This window comes from Panthera uncia, chromosome C2 (genome assembly GCF_023721935.1).
Source record: "Panthera uncia isolate 11264 chromosome C2, Puncia_PCG_1.0, whole genome shotgun sequence".
In the NCBI taxonomy this organism is placed as follows: domain Eukaryota; kingdom Metazoa; phylum Chordata; class Mammalia; order Carnivora; family Felidae; genus Panthera; species Panthera uncia.
In genome coordinates, this window is record NC_064810.1 from 124,038,570 (window position 1) to 124,061,283 (window position 22,714).

At 42.6% G+C, this 22,714-nt stretch overlaps 1 protein-coding gene across 2 annotated transcripts in view; it reads left to right on the forward strand.

Moving 5' to 3' along the window:
- The first annotated feature begins 16,335 nt into the window (after positions 1–16,335).
- Positions 16,336–22,714, forward strand: part of MSL2 (MSL complex subunit 2) — a 35,288-nt gene continuing 28,909 nt past the window's right edge. The window contains exon 1 of one of the 2 annotated variants that reach the window (XM_049628800.1): positions 16,336–16,512. Coding sequence is in view for 1 of the 2 variants with exons in the window: in XM_049628799.1 (XP_049484756.1) it covers positions 17,597–17,738 (142 nt within the window). In the remaining variant the exon portion in view is untranslated. The other variant, XM_049628799.1, reaches the window with a different exon arrangement.

A 22,714-nucleotide genomic window follows, 5' to 3' on the forward strand; every position in this document is an offset into this window, starting at 1 on the left:
GGGAACATCAAAAGTAATGAGTATCATCAAGGTATAGTTCATACCATCCAATTCCCCCCAGATTTCAACCTTATAATTAATGCAAGTGTGCCCTGAATGAATGAGAGGAAGAAGGAAGGAAGCTTGGGAGGAAACATCTTAGATTGCAATGCAGTCTAAGGAAGGTCAGCAAGAGAACTGATTGCCACTATGTACTCTCTGCCATCACACATGGTTTGTTATTTTGTCGAGAAGGAAGGACAGAGAACAGGAGGGAGGGTAAGAGAGAAAGAAAGCAAGGAAGGAGGAAAGGGAAGGGATTAAGTAAATGCTGATGTAGTCTTCACTTACAGAGTCAAATGGTCATAGGCTGTAAGAAGCCCTAGAAAGAAGTACTGCAGTAATTTAAAACTTGGTGAAGCATTTCTGGTGCAATGTAAGAACATGCTTGATGCCATCAAAACTGAATGCCAAGTGACACTCACAAGCAGTGTAACCAGGAAAATCAATCTCTGAGCTCTAATTGTCATATTTATAAATGGCAATAATAACACTGACACTATAGAATACTTGGAAGAATTAAATTAAGTTTGATAGCATATGTAAAGTGCCTATCACAGTGGCAGGTATGTATTAGGTGCTTAATAAATGGTAATCCTAGAGACTCTAGTTTGGGAGGAGAGTACAGTATAGATGGGACGGATAGTGTAGATGGAAATTGGTTCTGGATATATGAAGAAGAAAATTAATTATTGGAAGGAGGAAATTGTCAAAGGAAGCTGGAAAAAAAAAGTAAAAAATCAAGTGAATTGAGAAGCAGGAAAACACGGAGAAGCTCATGCCACAAGAACAGTCTGGTTAGGATACTGACCTAAAACCACTGTTGCCAGGCCTTGCTGCCACTGCCCCTGGATTCTCAAGGCCATACCACCACTGTGAATAGTTTCTATATTGTCATGTATTTTTGCATTACTCCCACATTCATAGTTTTGACTGGGAATGCATCAGATTGTCAGAGACTAAGTAACATGCTTACACCCCAGCCTGAGAAGGATCTAACCCATTTGGCATCAAGAATCCCATAATGGGAGACTCCTTCTAAACAAAAGGGAGTTAAGATGGAAGTAGCCAAGGGGCACCTGGGTGGCTCAGTCGGTTAAGCATCTGACTTCGGCTCAGGTCACCATCTCGAGGTCTATGGGTTCAAGTCCTGCATTGGGCTCTGCACTGACAGCTCAGAGCCTGGAGCCTGCTTTGAATTCTGTGTCTCCCTCTTTCTCTGCCCCTTTCCTGCTCATGCTCTGTCTCTCTCAAAAATAAATAAATGTTAAAAAAAAATTTAAAGATGGGAATAGCCAAAAGAAGGACAACGATATCTGTATTCTTTAGTATAATGCTAACGACTATAACAAAACCCCAAATTTCAGTGACCTAACGTAAATAAGAGAAGCTTACTGTTCACTCATGTAACATTCCAGTGTAGGGCAGTACTGTTCACTCATGTAACATTCCAGTGGGCAGCTTTCCTCCATGTGGGAGTTCAGGGACACAGGCTTTTCTCATCTTGTGGCCTCACCATCCCTAGAGTCCTCTGTATTCAACTGGAGACCATGAAGGATACAGGTAGAGGAAGAGTTCTGCTTCTTTTTTTTTTTATTTAAAAAATTTATTTTTTTTAAAGTTTATTTAAAATGTTTGTTTGTTTATTTATTTATTTAGAGAGAAAGAGAGCAAGAAGGGGAGGGACAGAGAATCCCAGGAAGGCTCTGCACTGTCAGCACAGAGCCCAGTGCAGGGCTTGAACTCACGAACCACAAGATCATGACCTAAGCCCAAATCAGGAGTGAAATGCTTAGTCAACTGAGCCACCCAGCGCCCAGGAATAGGTCTGCTTCTTAAACACCCTAGCTACCACTTGATATAGGGTCAAGCTTGGGAATGTAGTCCCTTGCTGGCCAGCCACTTTCCAGCAACAACTCCACACTATAGAAAGTTTGTGGCTGGCGGGGGGTGGGGGGAGGTGGGGATCCACTAACCTTTGGTTGGTGGATAGCTGTCTATGCCACAGCCTCTGCTGGGTCAATGCATATGGTAAAATATATAGAGAGTAGGGCAGGGAATTGGGGATTAAAGGACCCTGAGAAGACGAGGAACCATTTGAGTAGGTGATTTGGGGAGTGGGAAATGGGATAATACACTGAGAAGTTGAAGTAGGTGGGGAACATTAATTCTAGGGTATAGGATTGTCTGAACAACTCAGCACACTTAACAACTTCTTTCCCATGACGGCTGAATTGAAATCCTTCTACGTACAGGGCACTTGGTGAAGCACAGAGATTAGCAAAGGTGACATAATGGTAACCATCTCCAGAATGCTTCTAAACTAATTGGGAAGATACGTACATAAAAAGATAAGTTTTGTTTTCTGGGTAGCATTTGGGAAGTAGTGGGAAGTACTACACTTTAAGGGTTCAAAGTGGGAAGTTATCACTGGCAGCTGGAAGCTTAGGGCATGTGTTTAGTCCAGGTCCTCCAAGAAGCTGATGCCAAGATAGGATTGAATGTGTAAGAAATTTATTAGGATAAGTGCTTGTGAGAGAAAATGGGGAGGGAGCCATGGGAGTCTGGGAGAGCTTTCAGACTGCAAACATAAGGCAAATCTGACCCTGAGTGAAGGAGAGAGGAATGAAGAGAAGTCAGGCTGGATGGAAGCATTTTACACTGTAGAGCAGGTTAAGGAAAATGGAAAGAGACCATCAGGGAGGGGCAGTGAGGTGGCTCAGTCGTTAAGTGTCCAACTTCAGCTCAGGTCATGATTTCACGGTTTGTGAGTTCCAGCCCTGCATCTGGCTCTGCACTGACAGTGTGGAGCCTGCTTGGGGTTCTCCCCCTCTGCCCCTTCCCCACTTGTGCACATGTGCTCTCTCTCTCAAGATAAATAAACTTGAAAAAAAAAAGACTATCAAGGGAATCCTTGAGCAAAATCACCTGTCAGATGAGTCCCACATCTCTCAGGAAGGGCCTGCTTCAGTTTCCCTGCTACAGTCAAGCATTGCCTGGGTGCAGCCTGCAAGATATGTAGCCTCAGAGTGAACCAGCCATGAAAATTCAGAGCGCTGAAGCTGGGGCCCTTGGTCAATTACTCTTGCAAGTGGAGTTCTGAGAGGTACATTCTCATGGCCATCATAGCCTACTCTATGCTTCACACAGATCTACCTCTTTCCCACAGGTTTGGGAATCAGTTCCTCCATGCTTCCTGTGGTCCTTTCTTCCTGAGGGTACTTAGTGGAATTCTGTTGCTGCAGTTGACTTCAGGGTCATAACTGGTACTCATCCTCTCGGTCCTTCACTATCCATTCTCAAATCCCCACACCTTGGCAGGTATTGGTGACTTACCTGGTAGTGTGACCCAAAATTTCATTCTGTAAGGTTTTGAGGTGTTGGTAATCACACCTTTCTTAAGGCAGAATTGCTTCCTATGTCCATTGATAGTTACAACAAAGCAAGAGAATACCAGGAGGCACCAAAGTGGAATACCTGACTTCCATATGTGTTCCTCCTTGTCCCCATTGTATAAAAGCACTCCCCCAACCCCCGCTGCTGATCAGGGTCAATTACCCTTGCTGGATGATAATTCTTCTCTCCTGTTGGTTCCTGGACACATGGTGTTCAAAGTGTCTCGGCAGCAGCTGTGGTTTGTAATTCAATGGGATCTTTGCCATATCCCCTGGCAAAAGTATGCTGTCTTTGGGGACTAGGACCTCTAATCCTGCAGAGTTAAGAGTTGCGGGGACAGGAAGCACAAAAAAGTCCCTCCATGGAGCATTTGGTGTGATAGTAAGTAGAGTCACTCCTGCTTCTATCTCTTGGTTCCCAGACCCATGTATTCTCACTATTGAAGACAGCACTATATAGAGGTCTGTGATTTAAAACATACACTGTGTCCGGGGCACCTGTGTGGCTCAGTCGGTTGAGCGTCCGACTTTGGCTCAGGTCATGATCTCGCTATCCGTGAGTTCAAGCCCTGCGTTGGGCTCTGTGCTGACAGCTCGGAGCCTGGAGCCTGTTTCAGATTCTGTGTCTCCCCCTCTCTCTGCCCCTCCCCCACTCATGCTCGCGCTCTCTCTCTCTCTCTCTCTCTCTGTCAAAAATGAACATTGGAAAAAAAACATATACTGCGTCTTATAGGGCCCCACTCCTCAATCCAGACCGCTGCCTCTGTACTATACTTCAGTGCTGTTAGGTCATTTTAGACCTGCTTTGGCTGAGCATTTTAATGTCTCTGGAGCTCTGCTGCTCTAACAATTAGGTCTTCATCCTGCCACTCAGCTGTGCATTCCCTTCCCCTGACAGAGATAAAGGTCTCTTTGTAAGCTCTCCCAAAGGCCCTATGGCTCTTTCACTTAACCAAAAACTGCTTATTAATGGCCCTCAGTCCCTCATGATTTCTCTGCAAGACGTCAATACAACTTACAGTGATCATCCAATTTTACTATCTTTGTAGGCATTGTCCCTCCCCCTGCCCCATGTTTTTCAAATGCCTGCATCATCACATCTGCCACAACATTCCTCTCCACTGGGACATTCTCCCAGGTCAACACTGGTGAAAACCTCAGCAGTTGAGCTACCATTTGTGCCAGGAAGTACCTATGTCTCATTTACTAACCAGGGTGGCAACCTCTTTGCCTGATGGGCAGTAGGTGAGCGAGTCCAAATTCCTATCTTGCCCCTTTTTTCTTGGACCACTCTCGGTACCACTTGTGTTTGTCTGGGTCCCTAAGAAATGGATGCCAGATAAGATTAACAATGCACTGGGCACTGAGCACCAAGTGTTATATGTAAGTGATGAATCACTGGGTTCTACTCCTGAAACCAATGCTACATCGTATGTTAACTAACTTGAATTTAAATAAACAAAAATTTTTTAAAAGATTAACAGTGCAAGAAATTTATTAGAGAAAATGCCTATAAGAGAAAATGGGGAGGCAAATAAAGGAGGCTTCGAAAGCCAAGAGACTACAATGCAAGTCTGCTCCTGAGTGAAAGAAGGAAGGCAGGAAGAAAGGGAGGAGGGAAGGAAGGAAGTTTGGATGGAAGCATCTTACATCCCAGTGCAGTTCTAAAGCAAGTTAACAGGATCATTTGGGATTTCTCAGTCACTTGTCAGAGGACTCTGGTATCTCCCAGGAATGGGCCTGTTTTAGTATATCTGCCATGCTCAGTCATTGGCTGGGAGCAGCCCAAGGAAGCAGAACCATGGCACAAACACAGTGATAAATTTCAGAGGGTAGTAGCTGAGGCCTTCAGTGAATTATGCTCACTGCATTCAGAGATCTGAGAAGTGTATCTTCATGGCCACCGCATTAATCTTCACAGAGGAGGCAAAATAGGATCAGGGCCTAGGAAATAGGTAGGATTTAGTGAAGCGGTGATGGGCAGAAGATACATTCACTGACCATAGATAGGTAGGCAGAGTGTACTATTGTGTTCTAGATAAAATAAATAGGGCACCTTATCTGAAGGACACCTTATCTAAAAGCCTCATTTTAGCAGTGTCTTAGGAAAAAATGTTGGAGAGGTAGGTAAATATAGAATACCTTGATTAGCAGGGTAAGAAATTTAGACTGCATTCTATAGGCATTGGGAAGCCATGGACAGTAGATCTACATTTAACCTAACCTCTCAGTAGAACTAAAAACTAATGATCCTTCTGTCCTGTTTTACTTCCTCCTTCCAAAAAAATCCTCTGGCTTCCTTGATGTAACATACTGCTAGCTTTCCTCCTGTATCATTTGCCACTCATTCTCAGTCTCCTTTGTGCAGTCTCCCATGACTTGAAAGTGGGTGGTTTGCCCAAGTGAGATTATAAATGGAGTAGAGCAGAGGTCTACAGGTAGAATTAATTAGTTATTTCATTAATCAATCTATCCAGGCCCATATTTCATGATAATGCTACTCTCAAACCTAAACTCTTTAATGGCTTCTCAATGTTCATATAAGACAAACATTCTTAATATGGCCTGTAAGACCCTGCACAACCTAGACCCTACTGATCGCTCTGACTCATCAAGTACCATCCCCCAATATCTGTTCCAGTCACACTGGTCTTCTGACAACTCCTCAAAATCACCATCTTTCTCCTTCTGCAGGGTCTTTGCCTTCACTAGGTGGAAGGCTCACCTCATATTTCAGTGTGACACTTGTTACAGAAGCCTTCCCTACTTCTTTACCGAAATCAGATCTTCTGTATATGCCTCAGTACTGTGCTCTTTTTGTTTGTAATTATCAAAGTTATCGTTTTGTATTTATTTGTGTGAATATCTGATTAATGTCAGTGGTGTTAGTCTCTCTATGCTGTAAAGACACATGAGGGCAAGCACTGTGTCTATACTTTTATTCTTTTTTTATCACTTAGGACAACAACTAAAACATATTTAGCATAGTACCATAGATAATGAATTCATGAATGAATGATCAGTAGTTCTTGAGCAGAGGAGGGTGGTGATGTTTGTGCAAAATAGAGTTTCAGATAACTTAATAAGTAAATACTGGTTAAAATGAATTACAGGTTAGAGAGATTTAGATGACAGAGTCTGGTTAGAAGTCAATTATAAGGCAGAGGTAAAGACAGTGTATTAAGGTATAAGCTAAATTGCTGTATTAAAGAACCCCTAAATACAATGGCTTCAATGAAATAAAAGTTTATTTCTCTCTCATGGATGTCTTCAAAATTTACCTGCAACAGGGACACCCAGCTGGCTCAGTCAGAAGAGGGAGTGACTCTTAACCTCAGGGTTGTGAGTTCAAGCCCCACGTTAGGTGTAGAGATGAAACAAATTACCTGCAACAATATTTACTAGAGTATTATTTAAATAGTGATAAATTAATAACCTCAATATCCAACAATAGCAGTATATTTAAGTAGATTGTGGCATTGTTATTCAATGGAATAGCCATCACCTCTTAAAAAGGCACATTTGTAGGAGTACCTGGGTGGCTCAGTCAGTTAAGAGTCTGACTTCAACTCAGGTCATGGTCTCCCAGTTTGTGGGTTCCAGCCCCATGTTGGGCTCTGTGCTGACAGATTAGAGCCTGGAGTCTGCTTTGTATTCTGTGTCTCCCTCTCTCTCTGCCCCTCCCCCACTTGTGCTTTGTCTCTCTCTCTCTCTCTCTCAAATAAATAAATCAACTTAAAAAAAAAAGTTATATTTGTAAAACAGAGGCTTTCACACTTCTGAGTGCATCAGAATTACCTGAAGGGTCTGTTTAAACACAGCCTACTGAGCTACTGCAGTTTCTGATTCAGTAGGTCTGGGGCAGTGAGCAGGAATTTGCATTAGAGTACCTGGGTGGCTCAGTTGTTAAGCATACAACTCTTGATTTCGGCTCAGGTCATGATCTCATGGTTTGTGGGATGGAGCCCCATGTTGGGATCTGCATTGACAGCAAAGAATTCTCTCTGCCCACCCCCACTTGTCCTCTCTTTGCTTGGATTTCTCTCTCTCTCTCTCCCTGCCCCTCCCCCACTTGTGTTCACAAGCCCTCTCTCTCTCTTAAAATAAATAAATATTAAAAAATGAATTTGTATTTACAAGTACTTAGATGATACTGATTTTGCCAAGGACCACAATTTGAGAACCACTGTTGAAGAAGAAAATTTAACGACATGGAAAAATGCTTATAGCATATTGTCAATTGAAAAAAAGATTCCAAAATAAAATTATAGTCATGATCTCATTTTGGTAGAAAAATATATGTATTTATGTACACATCAATAGAAGTCTCTTAAGACAAACAAATTGCTAACAGGTTTGTTTATAGGTCTCTTTTGTGTTTGTAAATTGTTTGTAGTTAACATTTATAATAAAGTAGTTTGTTGTTTTCACTTTTTTTTATTGTGGTAAAACACACATAACATAATAGTTACCATCTTAACCATTTTTAAGTGTCCAGTTCAGTGGTATTAAGTACATTCACATTGTTGTGCAATCACCACCACCATCCATCCCCAGGACTCTTTTCATCTTATAAAACTGACACTCTATACCTATTAGATAATAACTCTCTATTATCCCCTCTCCTCATCTCCTGACAACCACTATTATACTTTAAGTCTTTTTGAGTTTAACTCTTTTAAATACCTCATATAAGTGCAATCATAATAATTGTAATAAAGTGATTTGCTGTTGCTTTTAAGAAAAGGAATTGACAAGACTTGTGGGGAGTGGTCAAAGTGGGAACTCCAAGGTTATATGCTTTAGAGAAAGAGAAAGTGAAAAAGACATAGAAAAGAGTAAAGTAAGTTCTGGATATTGGGAAAATGATCATGATTTGGGTTTGGATATATGCATTTTAAGGTGACTGCAGAATATCTAGGTGAAAATGGAAGCAAGAAGTTAGAGACATGAATTTGAAGCTCAGAAGAGATATCAAAGTAGAGATATTGATATAATAGTTATTTAAGAAGAAGGAATAGCTTAAACCATTTAAGTGGATGAGTTGCCAGAGTGAGAGTATGAAATAAGAAGGGCTAATGACTGTGGCCCGAATTCATTCTTTCAACTACTCATTCATTCATTCAAAAATAAATGAACTAATATTTCAAGCTTTCAAAATACTTACAGTCTAATAAGTGAGACAGAGATGTAAATAGCTGATTTCAATTTAGGGGCATCTTAAATATCAAACTGAAATGGGAGGAAATAATCTGCAAATGAGAAAGAGAAAGAGAATACACAGAAATAGGAAAACAGTGCAAAATCACAGAATAATGGAGAATGTTTTCAGAAGGGAGATGTAATATGATAATTTTTTTTTCAGACAGAGCAGTGAAGGAAAGTAAGAGTTAAGATTTGGTAAATTAGGCTGATATTGTTGAATGCTGCCAATCCTTTATTCCAGGATTGGAACTTAGGGCCCGCAGCTAGGGACAATGAAGCTGAGGACCTCAAACGTTGCAACCATCTTCCTCAGGACCAAGAGACAATAAAACTAGCCCTGCCACCAGCAGCCACCACCCCAACCCTTTCTCTCTTCCCAGTTCACAGAAAAGGAGAGAGGAAATAGTCAGAGTCCAGCCTTACGGTTGTGGGTTTATGGCAAGAGGCTTTTGGTTCCTCTCACAGGGAAGCCATGCTTTTTCTCTATTCCCAACATCAAGTGAGGCTGGAGTGGAGGTGGGTGGGAAGGGGAAGCTGATTCCTGATTGAACATATTCTTGGGCAGGTGACTCGATCTGAGCAAAGGCAAAGAAACTGAAGAGAGATGTCAAGCAGGGATTGGAGGTGTGCTATGGAATAGTCTAGTCTAAGGTCCCACCATTTTGTCATAGCAAAGATGAGTATTTCCTATTTGATGGGCCTTAACGAAAGTAACTTGGATTGAACCATTTTGGCAATACCCCACTTAAGGGATCTATCACCACAAAAGGGTCCTAGCTGCAAGAGGCTATGGGATAGAGTGTTGGGAATGGGAACCAAAGAGGCTCTGGAAGTGGCCAAGCCAGAGATAATTCTCCCACATGAGGGCACATGGGAGTGAACATTCAGAAGTAGTCCTAGAAAAAAGCAGATGCATCCCCTAAGAGAGATTCTGAACTTGGATGCCTGCCACTCAGAACTTCAGTTGGTAGTTAACATTAGCCAGACAAGCAGTGGCAACCATTAGTGAGAGATGCAGTCCTTCTCAGTTGAGCAGACAATTGTACAGGTCCACCTGATCATTCGCAGGGCCCAGGGCAAGAGTACCACTGGCAGCCCACATACCATATGTGTACAAATTTACAAGTTATAAATCAAACTAACAAACTTTTAAATAAAATATGTTTCATCCTCCTACTCTGACAAGTATATTTTCAAAACAACATGAAAGGCCAGGTTTGAATTTAGAATTTTTGAAATCCTCGGAGTCTCACTCCAGAATGTGGCAGAATTTGTCTGCCAACCATAAATCCTGGATCACCTCCCTTCTCTTCCTACCTTGACACCTTCTCATTCTTCAAGGATACTAACTGGCCTCACCTCAACCCAAACATCCAATCTCTATTACCAACTGCTGTCTTTTGACCACTTCTCAGGTCTTGGGCAAATCTCTTTTCCTCTGTGGATGCCTCAACTTGACAGGAAGAAAGGCATTGCCACAACTGCCCTTTCTAGTCTGGGCCTAAGAATGCTACTGCACTTGTCCCTTTTCCTCTTTTTTTTTTTTTAAAGTTTATTTATTTTGAGATAGGGACAGAGATAGAGATAGAGATAGAGAGAGAGAGAGATAGAGAGAGAGACAGAGACAGAGAGAGAATCCCAAGCAGGCTCTGGCTGACTACACGGAGCCCAACATTGGGCTGCATCTCATGGACCATGAGTTCATGACCTGAGTCAGATCAAGAGTCAGGCACTTAACGGGCCGATCCACCCAGGCAACCCCGGAAAGGACATTTTAATATAACATTTTTGAAAGCAGTGATTGAACAATAAATAAGTCAAACAGTGGGACACTCTGCAGTTTTGAAGAATATAGTTTCAGCAAAGTGGTAGAGAAAGATATCTTACTTCAAGAGTTCAAGAAGGGGTCCCCAGTGGCTTGGGTGGTTGAACGTCTGACTTTGGCTCAGGTCATGGTCTCACAGTTTGTGGGTTTGAGCCCTGTGTCGGGTTCTGTACTGACAGCTCAGAGCCTGGAGTCTGCTTCAGATTCTGTGTCTCCCTCTCTCTCTGCCCCTCCCCTGCTCACTACTCACACTCTGTCTCTCTGTCTCTGTTTCTCCTTCTCTCAAAAGTAAATAAATATTTAAAAAAGGTTTAAAAAAAATTTTTTTTAACATTTATTCATTTTTGAAATGCAGAGAGAGACAGAGCGCGAATGGGGGAGGGGCAGAGAGCGAGGGAGACAACAGAAACAGAAGTAGGCTCTAGGCTCCGAGCTGTCAGCACAGAGCCCGACGCAGGGCTTGAACTCATGGATCTTGAGATCATGACCTGAGCCGAAGTCAGCCGCTCAACTGACTGAGCCACCCAGGCGCCCCTAAAAAAAAGTTTTTTTAAAAGAGGTCAAGAAATTAATGGTTAATGAAAGAAAGGAAATGAGGTTGAGCTCTATCAAAAGTTTGACAGATTAGAGAGAAAGAGAGAATATGTGAAAGATGGTTTTTGAAGCATATGGCATAGCAAGGCAGAAGGGGGGATATATATATATATCAAGAGGGGTGGCAGGCTGAAGAAGTAAGCCTTGGGAAAACCATTGAAGAAAACCCTGGAATCCAGAAACAGAAGGGAAGAATGCGTGATGGGGAATTATGGAACATTTTGATGTAGAGAAGGTCTTGATTCTCTCCTTAAAATAGAGATAAGGTCCTTTCCTGTCCCTAAGCAGCTCCCTTTCTCATTTCATATTGCAGCAATTTCAAACTTTCAGCACTCACTCAATGTACTTTTTTTCCTACTTTCCCTAATAGTAAAAGAGCAAAATGTTGAACAAATTTAAGACTGAGCCTCCTTTGATCCCCTGCTTGACTCAACCTGTTTGACCAGAGCAGTCTCAGTTGTGCAGTATTGAGCCCTGGAAAGTAAGTTGACCAGCAACCCTCAGCTAGCACCCCCCCGGCCGTATGGAAACAGGTGGGAGTTGTAAAAAGATATACATTGTCCTAAGACAGATAGAGACCTTAGATAATGGAGAAATAGCCTCCAGGGACAAACGGGCTGTGTTCCAAAAATTCAATTTTAAATTGACTGTTTGGAATGCAGAACACATTTTCCCTTAGAAACAATGCTATGAATAATTGCAGTTATTTTCCCAGGGAAGTCCACACAAGCTTGTTTAACCCATAATGTTGCAGAAATATCTGCTAAGACATTTTGGATTTACATTGAGTGCATCCCTAAATCCTTACCACTCTGAATTATAAATTAGCTATGTACGTAGCTGCCACTTCAACTAGACTGTGAACTCTTTGAGGGCTGGAAACTGTTGAATTATTCATTTTGTGTTCTGAATGCCTGGCATATAACTGACAATAAATGTTGGTTGCATAAATGAATGAACAAATTTAATAGGCATTTGAATAGAGTTGAAAGTGTGCTAGGGAATAAAAACAGTAACATTTAGTGGGTACCTTAATAAGTGTCTGGCACTGTATTAGGCAGATGACCAATAAAGCAAACTGCTTTGTTTGGGCTAGAGGTAGGGAAGATGCTGAAGGCAATTTAATATTTAAGGTATAAAGTGGGTGCTAGACTTGCTAAAAAAATGTTTTTGGATGAAGCAAGTGGATAGATGTACAGATTTGAAAAAAGTCACAGAAAAAATATCAACAGGAGTTGATATGCAAAGGGAAGCAGTTCTTTTCAGGGGCTCTAAGACCAAGGAGGGGAGATGTATGACCACAGCTAAGGAGGAGAAGATAAGATTTGGTAACAGAGAACAGTGGTCAGGGAAAAATGAAAGGACTGGTTTGGATTCGGCCCTGATTTACTTTCCCCTGGTTTATTGCTCTCTGTAAAGAGGTATTTGCTCTGGCCAGTCTCTGAAGATTTGTTGTTAGTTTAGATTAAAGTATTATCACTCTCCCATAGATTGAGGTTGATCAGATTGATTTCTTTCCACAATGACAGTAAGTGCTTTTTAAAATTTGGTAGAGATGGTGTTTTACCTGGGTGGCTGTAATACAATATTATAAACTGGGTGGCTTTAACAGCAACAACACTGCTCACAGTTGTGGACGCTAGAAGTGTGAGATCAGGGTGGCAGCATGGTCACTTGGTGCGTGTTCTCTTCTGGGTTGAAGATGAGGCTGATTTCCCATTTTATCCTCACATAGCAGAGAGACTGAGGGAGCTCTCTAGAGTGTTTTGTAAGGGCACTAATCCCATTCATGAGGGCTCTATTCTCATGACCTAATTGCCCCTCAAAGGCCTTACTTTCTGATACCATCATATAGGGGCTGGGATTTCAGTACGTGAATTTGGGGAGCAGGTGAGGGCACAAACATTCAGTTCATAAGAGATGAAGATAATACTGAAGGCAGTGGAGTGGAGATACTAGGAGGTCAGGGAGAATGCAACCTGGGAAGGTGAGAGAGGGAACATGACTTCTGGATACTTTTGGTGGAGAAAGAAAAAGGGTGGGGGGGAGAGAAAGAGGGGGGGGGGGGGGGGAAAGGGAGGCAAACAACTATTTCATAATTTTATAAAGAGACTAACCACTCATAAAGTCCCTCTGACTTACTGCCAGCCTGATCTTTGTTCTTTGAAAGTATAGCTACAACTACTTATGCATTTCCTTCATTGTCCTCAAAGTTCTTAAGTACAATCAATAAATACTTGTTGATTGATTATTCTGAGTATTTCAAATCAATCCACACTTCTGGTTTTATTAAGGATCTTAGAATCGACATTGATCAAGCTGAGATAAGAACTGTCTCTAAATTTATAAGACATTTTGTGTATCTCCCTAAGGAAAGGCAAACACTTGTCCATGCCTATTTTGTATCTTATACTGTACTGGGGAGTTTACTTACATTACTGCATTTCTAGTAATTTATCATTGTTTTAACAATTACCGAGTACTCATTATATGTCAAGTCCTATGCTAGGCAATGATGATAAAAGGCAAAGAGGGAGAAACTCTGACTTTCTAGTAGTTATAGTATGATAGGGAGAAGGCAGGGTAAAGCCAACAACTGCCATGTAGTTTGAGAAGTGCAATAAAAGCAGCAAGGAGTTGGCAACATTGGAGGATGGAAAAGGTGAGCTTTAACTTAAAATAGGTAGGAAATACAGACAATAAGAAGGAAACAAGTATTTGTTGTTCGTCTGAAATGAATATTTAGCTGGGTGCCAAGAGGAGCCTGAGGAGACATGACTACACGTAATGTGATATCCTGGAGGGATCCTGGATCAGAAAAAGGACATTTAGGAAAAAACTGAAGAAACGTGAATAAAATATGGATTTTGTTTAATAATAATGTATTACTATTGGTTAATTGATTGTGACAAATATACCATACTAACGTAAGGTGTTAATAATAGGGGAAATGGAATATATGAGAACTGTCTGTACTATCTGTACAATAATTCTGAAAATTAAAGACTGTTCTCAAGTAAAAAGCTTATTAAATTTTTTTAAACTGGTATCTTGTATTCCTTAGATCTAGCAACCCTAACATTGTTACTGCCAAATAATAATTAAACATAAAATATGAAAAAATTATATTCAATTGATAACTTGAGATTTGAGTTACATTATATATATCATATATATAATCATATATAATGTGATTTCTCCTAAATATTTGATCCAAACACTTCATTTTCTATAAATAGTTCATTTATTTTATTTTTAGGCAAGCCTCCAGCAACCAAATAGTTAAACCAGGCACTATATTTCAATGAGATGCTTTGCCTCTCAGTGCCATAAACTATCACCAGTTGTAAGCAATTTCAGACCCTAAAAAAAAACTGGTTTAAGTCCCCCCCCCACACAAACCATCAATAAAATTAATTTTAATTTGGGTTGTGCACATCTCAAGTGATTAAAAAAATCCAGTTATGAGAAAATCAGCAAGGTTAAAGGCCTGCAAGTAATCACTTGGTAATTTATGTTGTCTGAATGGAAAACAGTACTGATTATTTTACTCTCCACGTTGCTCCTCTGGAGGAAAACAACCCGTGGTTTGTGGAAGAAGTTAGAGTCTGAAATAAAAATAGAAATGTATAATGTGACAGTTTTACTTGAAGGTGAGCTTAGAAAACATCACTTATCAACCAACCAACCCAAGGAAGATGGGCTTTTAAACAAGAGAATGAATTTGAGAACACTTGTCGGTTTCCAGATACAAGATGACCAAATATACTTTGCACAGCTTTAATTTCTGCTTGCTACCTAACAAAATTAGGAATTTAATTATTATGTAATTATTACATTATTTATACTTATTACATTATTATTACTTATTAATATGTAAGTGCAGATAATATACTAAAATAAAACTGTCTTCAAGTGGCACTAGAAATTAACGGAAGTTATATGGCTTCTCAATTTCTACTTTAAGTAGCAAGTCCCTAAAACTGTGCCCCAAAAGATATGTCATAAATTTCGCTTTGCAAGCGTGTGTGCACGCACATTCATTTTGTGCAAAAAACTATGCTGAAGAGCTTTGGTGTTATCCAGAGATAAAAAAATGGTTCCTGTGCGGTTTTGTACTTTTTGAGGGGAGGGGAATCCGACGTTAAGTTAAGCTTTTGTTTATTTATATGTGTCCTGGTCTCCTACAGAAACAACAGGCAAAAGCTTGTTTTAAAAGAAACCCAATACTTTCAAGGACTTGGGTCTGTTCTGAAGCAGGACGGTGGCTTCCTCAACAGATCTATTCACAAAGAAGGGTTAGGTCGGCTAAAGGAGCCAAAAGAGGGGTTCGTTTTGCTTTGGAACCGGACAGTGTCTCCGTAGGAGCTCGGTGAGGTACTGATCGGCGCCCCCGGAAGATCGGGCCGCTAGCGTCCGTCCGACTCCAAAGACCATAGGCCGCGGGAAGAGCCCTGCTCTGATGGACAGGAGAGGGGAGGTGGGTCCGAGCCCCAACGCTTACAGACCGCCTGTCGGGGGTCTTAGTGACCTCAGGCTGCCACCGACGCAGGACGAGACCCTAACCTAGCAAATGTCGCTTGCACGCCGGCTGGGCGCGCAGCCACGCATATTGCTGCTGGCCTACGCTTCTCCGGGAGCGCAAAAAGGCGCGGGCAGCGCCCTTTCCATGCTAGGGCAGCGCGGTTCTAGGAGAAAGGCCGCGAGGGCGGGGCTTGGGGCAGTGTGGAACTATTTCCTCACACAGTGGTCAGTCAGGGCGAGGAGAGGCTGTCAGGGCGGAGCGCCACATGGCGCGACCAAGGCCGGCCTCATCGTTGGCGGGCACCGAGGAAGCAATGTAGTGCGAGAAGCCTACAGTCCACGCCGTGGAAAGATGGGTCAACCAACGAATGTTTCACCCCAGCCCACACGCCTAAGAGGGAATTTGAGAGCGCTTGGGGGAGGGGCGGAAAGAACAGGCGGCTTGCAGAGGGCATGCTCAGTTCTTAGAGCCGTAAGTGGAGAGCCAGGCATGCGCAGTGAGGCGAGGGTGGATTGGCAGCCGGGAGGGGCTGGCGTGAGCGGGCTGCTGTGTTTATCCGGTTTTCTGGGTGGGCGGTCAAAGCGCACGCGTAAGGGCGAAAGGCAGCGGAGCTGGGTAGTGGAATGCGCATGCGCGGAGCGAGCCGGTAGCTCTGGGAGGGTGTGGAGGGGGCTCTTAGAGGAGAAGCAGGGGAAAAGGGAAGCGAAGGGAAAGGGAAGGGCGGGGGGAGGGGTGAGAGTGTGTTCTGCGCATGCGTGCGGGCGCTAGCGACGACGGCGGCGGGGGAGTCTCGGGGATGACAGTGGCTTTGCCCGTTGGGGTAACGGTCGTCGTCGCCGGCAGGGCCTGAGGCGCCGCACAGCCCGCGGGATTCATTAAGGCCGCAGCAGCCTGGGCCCTACCGAGTTAGAGTGGCGCGTGGAGTCAGGGTGAGGGCGGCGAGGCACGGGGGGAGGGGCCTGCGGCGGGGCCTTGCCGTGTGCTCTGGGCGGCGGCGGGGCCTGGCGGTGTGAGCGCTCGCCTTAGTTGCGGCCGGGCGGGAGCCGTGGGCGGCGGCGGCCGTCGTGCTTGGCGGCGGAGGTCTCCGTGTGCGCGGCGCGGAGAAGATGGCTGGGCAGTGAGGGGGCGGCGCTTGCGCCTGGTGACCTCGGAGTGAGCGACTGAGGAGCAAGGGGCGCCGCCGCGGCCCGGCCGGGCCTGCTCCCCGCCCCCTCCCGCTGCCGCCGCCGCCGGCCTCTCCGGCCCGCGCACTTCCTCTCCGGCCCTCCCCTAGCGGGTGGGGGACTCTCCTGCCCGCTTCGCCACCTCAGGGAACCGCGGGGCTATAACCGCCGGGGCGGAGAGCCAGGCGCAGTCCGGCCCCGCGTCCGATATGGAGAGAGCGGCGGCGGCCTCCGCCAGCCGCAACTGCAACGTTCGCCGCCGCCGCGGCTTGGTGCACTAGATTGAGGAAGCCGACGCCCGAGCCGTCCTCTTTGCGGTCGCCCCTACCTCTGCGTCGTGCGCTGTGATGGAGTAAGGACCCTGCAGCGCGTGAGAAGCGTGCCCGCTCCTCGGACCGGGCCGGGGCCTGCTCCCGCGCCCGCTCAGCTCGCCCTGAGGAGGTGCCTCCGTGTCCGGAGATGCAGCGAAGGCCGCCCGCCGAGCCGCGGGGCTAGACTGAGCGCCGAGTCCTGACCCGAGCGCCGAAGCTGCTGCATTCTTCGTTCGCCCCGAGGCTGACTGGAACAAACTCGAACGCTGGTTTCCCTTGCGCTCTCTCTCTCTCTCTCTCTCTCTCTCTTTTTTTTCGTCTGCAAGTCTCAGGGACGGAGGAGGGGCGCCAAGGCCCCATGTGTGGGAGTACTCCTTCAGCTCCACAAACTTGCGCGGATTTTGGTTACTACTTTGGCCAGTGGTTCTTCTCTGATTTCCTCCGAATTGTTGCAAATTCGCCATTGTTCCCTGGCTGCTTACAAAGTTGGATCCGGAATTTTTTTTCAACCGGGAGCCATCGGTGTCGAAGTGTCTGCAATGAACCCCGTGAATGCTACTGCTCTCTACATTTCCGCGAGCCGCCTAGTGCTCAACTACGACCCCGGAGACCCCAAGGCGTTTACAGAGATTAACAGGCTCTTGCCTTACTTCCGACAGTCCCTCTCTTGCTGTGTTTGCGGTGAGACGCTTTTTATTGTTCCCTTTCAGTGCTTGTTTTAGAAAACCTGGGCAGTGGTAGCAAGAACGCTTTGGTGGCATGGTGGTTTGTACTAAGCTTTTGTTATTTGTGCATTAGTGTATGGTCATTAGTTTTCAAACTCGTCAAAGGATTTTTGCCCGACTTTTCAGAAAGACAGCCCTTCTAAACTGTTTTGTACGGCGGCCTTAAGGTTCAGAACTGTTTAATTCGTCTCGGGTCAATTCCTTGCCATTTCTGGTGATGATATAAATGAGTTGAAGTATGTTTGCATATTGCTGCCTTTTTTAAACCTTTGATACAAGAGCTGACAATACCTACCTTGGTTAAACGTGGTTAAGCCTGGTTAAAACATGTACATGTGGCGTGTTTGCATTTCCCCAAACTGGTGTTATGTGTGGGTGGTAGTATAATCTGATGCACCCACAGCTGTGAACTCGGTGCAGAACTTTCCCCCGTGTTCTTCAACAAATGCTCTGACAGTTTGACGGTAAGCAGTGAGCCAAGGAAGACTGATAGTACTCTTTAGCTGGTGGGATTTTTACAGGAGTGTTTCTGTTTGTGGTTTTAATACGTTGTGGACTGGTAGACCGTTATTTTAGGTCCCCCCCCCCGAAAATATTATTTTGTGCTGGGTAGGATATTTTCAAGTTATTTTTGAGAGATGAATATATGCTAAGTTGTTTAATAAATCGAAATGTCTCAAAAGCGCTGATAATTTGGATTAATTTTGCACCTATGATAGTTGTTTTTCATAAAACCTGGACTAAAAACATTAATACAAGGGAAATGGCAACTATCAAAGAGGGAAAAAAAAAGAAGCAGTACTATATTCTATTTCATATTCTGCCCCAAATTTTGAGGTTTTGCTGATCCACTCATTTAGTCAGAACTTGATTAAGCATTTCAGCCTTTCACTTTATATTAGATAAAATAAATTTTGTAGCTATGGTATCAGAAAGAGGACATGGTATTCATTTGAGAATTCTTCAGGATTTTCTGAATAGCTCTGGGGCATGGGGCATGGGGCAAGGCACTGAAGGGGATGCAGAGGAGATGAAGATTGTGTTTTTGCACCCCAGGTACTTAATCTCATAAACATTTAAGTGTTAGAATGTGATTAAGTGCTACTGTGACTGGTAACAGACACTAAACACCTTTATAGGGAAGCGTTTGCCCTGGGCAAATCACCACTGCCTTGGGCCTCAGTTTCTTAACGTGTAAAATAAGAGCTTTGGGCTAGATTCCAAGTTTCCTTTCAACTTAAATTTTATAAATAAGAATTTACTTGGTTTCAGTGTACTCCCCCATTCCACTTCCACTTTCTATGGAGTGCTTCTTTTTATGTCTGAACAGCTTTTGATAGTTTTTGAACTGAGGAGATAGAGCTGCTATAACTTCCTTTTCTTTTGCGGGGTTCGCTACTCTTGTATGGGAAAGAGAGGGCAAAGGGTAGCCCACCCTGGCCTGTTAGAACAGCAATAGAGAGTGATATCATTATCCAGGTAACACTTAAAGATCTAGTAGGCCTCCTTTTTATTAGGGGGATGGGACTTAACCCTCTAATTTAAGGGGGAAGTGGTAGTTTTGAATCGAGTAGGTGTTTGGAATTTTAATTTCTTATCAGTTGCTTCAGGATAGTTGTGGTCTAAATGAACATTTTTCCAAATTCTAGCTTGGATTTTAAAACATGAAATTAAAGATAAATCTACTTTAAAAAAAATCCAATTGCAGCTTTATTTTTTTTTTAAGCTAGTCTTGTCAGTACGAGGGGGATTTTTTGGTCATTATTTCTTTCTGTTCAAGCTTTTCTATGGAAAAGATTTGTGGGTTCTATTTTTTCCCCAATTATATTGAGTAGCTGCCATAAATTTCAGCAATCTGGGTGTAGGTTCAGCCTGCCTTCTCTGACCACCCCCCCCCCTCATAAGTCTCTAGTTGTCAAGAGATAGGAAGAAAAATATTGGTTATTTGAATCAGATCCAGCATTTAATCATCTTGTATCAGGTGCTGTCCTAGATTCCTTTTCTTAGCTGAAAATCATAAATTCATTCAAGTTAATAGGCCATGTGTATTATTTCATGAAGATAACAAATACGTAAAAGTTTAATTATATCCTGGTGCCGTAAATAGGGAGTTTCACCAGGTTGTCTGAAGTCTGACCTAGTACTACCTTTTCAGCCTTACATTTAACTGCCCTCTTACATAATTTCTGTGCTTCAGCCAGGCTGTTTTGCTTTTTCTAAACATAAATGCCCTATGTCTTCCTCCTCTTTACCCCGCTTTTGTTCTCTGAAGTTTCTTCTGCCTAAAATACACTTTTTTTTTCCTCTGTGGTCTAACTCCTCAATTTCCTCCCTCTTCACTGAATTCTTCCTTGCTCACTGCAAGCAAAAAGTCGTTTGTCCTTTGAACCTCTGTAACCCTTTGTTCCAGTCATAAGCACTTAGAACTCTTCCAGTGCAGTTTTTGTATCTAATTCTTCTGATATCTCAGGGAAAAATATTATTTTTTGTACATTTTTGTGTTTCACCTGCCTCATCCACTCTCTCCTATCCAGGCACTTGTGTTTATGACGGATTCGGGAACAAAATGAGAGTCCTACAAACTTTGCAGTTAGGTTCATATCTTGGCTCTTCTACTTACTGTGTGGGGAAGTCTCTAACTTTGTGGCTCAGTTTCCTTTATGAAAGGGGATAGTTACACCTTCAAGTTTTTCTCCCAAATTTGTATTCTACATGGGTTTATTTTTAAGTGGAGAAAAACTTTTTGAACCCATGAGAACAAGCCTATGGACTTGTTGTCTGGCACGTATTATAAGCTTAGTATTCCACCCTTGTACAGAACTAGAGAAAGGTAGAAGGAGGTGAGGGAGGAGACTGTATTGTCAGGTCAGTTATTGTCAAACCTAGATTATTCACTGAAACTACAAGTTTTGTTATTGTGGTACTTTGAAATGTTAATTAGCTGATTATCACTATTTGTTTTTCAGTTCCTTTGTGTATTTAAACTGTCTGAAGCTTCTAGTGAATGGGATAGCAGTGCTCCAGAGAATTACTGTACTTTCTAGACCAAAGAAACAGTGACCAAGACAGTATTACTGTGGATGCTATTTTTGTGTCTCTTCTTTCCCCTTGTTCTACAATGTTGGACTTGGCTTTATCATTTATCAGAAAGTAGAATTTCTTTGGCTGGCATGAGATTTGATAAATTCTGCCCTAGGGATTTTAAGTTTTTCATTAAACTTGTAAGTCCACAAATGATACAAGGTTGGTATATAGAATCAAATCCTCTTAGAATTGGAAGGACACAGTAAGTAGAAAAATATCAGTCCGAGATATTTGGAGTCCTGTAAATAATCATGTTTGAATCTCTACTCAGTCACATGGATAGTTTGGTGTTTTAGAGTCTAGAAACAAGGTGGTTTTGGCTTTGGATTTATTGAAATTGTGAAACCTTTTGGGCATCCAGGTTCTCATTTATAAAATGGAAGGGGGCTATAGATTAGTGTTTCCCACTGACATAGGGTTACTTATGCTGACCAGGTTTTTGTTTTGAGTGTTAAAGACTTAAAAACCCTATCATCTTTTACAATTGCTATTCTTATTTTCCACTAGAAAGGAGATAGTTCCCTGAGGGTGAGCACCTTGCTTCTATTGTTCAGTTTAACAGCATTGCACCTGAGAGTTACTGGCTCAACACGTTTTTGTTGAATGGGTGAAATTAGCATTCAAAAGAAAGTTTCAGAGTAGGGGAGATGTGGTCTCAGAATAAAGTATATGCCTTAAAATTAAGTAAATTAGTTTTATGAAAAACTACTTTTAATTTTCCTTACTATTCTCCTTTGCCATTGTTTGTGGACCCACATTATAATTAGTGTAGTAGATGATCCCAAGAATATTTTTCAGTTACAGAATTGTCTTCTTTTACCAGAAATACTTTTTGGCTGAGCATACAATTTATAATTAGCAAGAATCTTCTACAGTGAAATTTGAACATACAGCTTGGAGTGATTTTTTTTTTTTTTTAATGTTTACTTATTTATCTTGGGGGAGAGAGATTTATTTTGAGTGGAGCAGGGGAGGGGGAGAGAGAAAGGGGGAGAGAGCATCCCAAGCAGCCTCCGTGCTGTCAATGTGGAGCCCCACGAGGGACTTGATCCCATGAACTGTGAGATAATGACCTAAGCTGCAATTAAGAGTTGAATGCTTAACTGACTGAGTCACTCGGGTGCCTCCAGAGTAACTTATTTTAAGCTATTTATATTTTATTTTTAAGCTGCTTATCTCTTAGGTGGAAGCTAAATTAAAAGGCCATTTGAATAATTATACATAGATCTTATGCTGTTTTATATTTACATATTTTCAAGCATTAGTTCTTTGATACGTAAGAACTTATTTTTATTGTACTTAAAGTCAGTGTAATTAAAATTTTTGATTGTAATGAATGTGTAAAGTTTATCATCTTAACCATTTAAAAATGTACAGTTCTATAACACTAAGTAAATTTATGTTGTTGTGAAACAGAATTCCAGAACTTTTTCATCTTGCAAATCTGAAACTCTGTATTCATCAACTAACTACCCTCCTTTGCAGCCCCTGGTAACCACCGTTCTACTTTTTGTCTCTCTGAATTTGGCTACTCTAGGTACTTTATATTAATGGAATCATACGGTATTTGTCTTTTTGTGATTGACTAATATAATGTCCTGAAGTTTCATCCATCATACAGCATGTGTAAGGATTTTCCTTTTTTTAATTAAAAAAAATTTTTTTTTTTACGTTTATTTATTTTTGAGAGGCAGATCATGAATGGGAGAGGGGCAGAGAGAGAGGAAGACACAGAATCTGAAGCAGGCTCCAGTCTCTGAGCTGTCAGCATAGAGCCTGACGTGGGGCTCGAACCCACAAACCATCAGATCCTGACCTGAGTGGAAGTTAGACGCCTAACCGACTGAG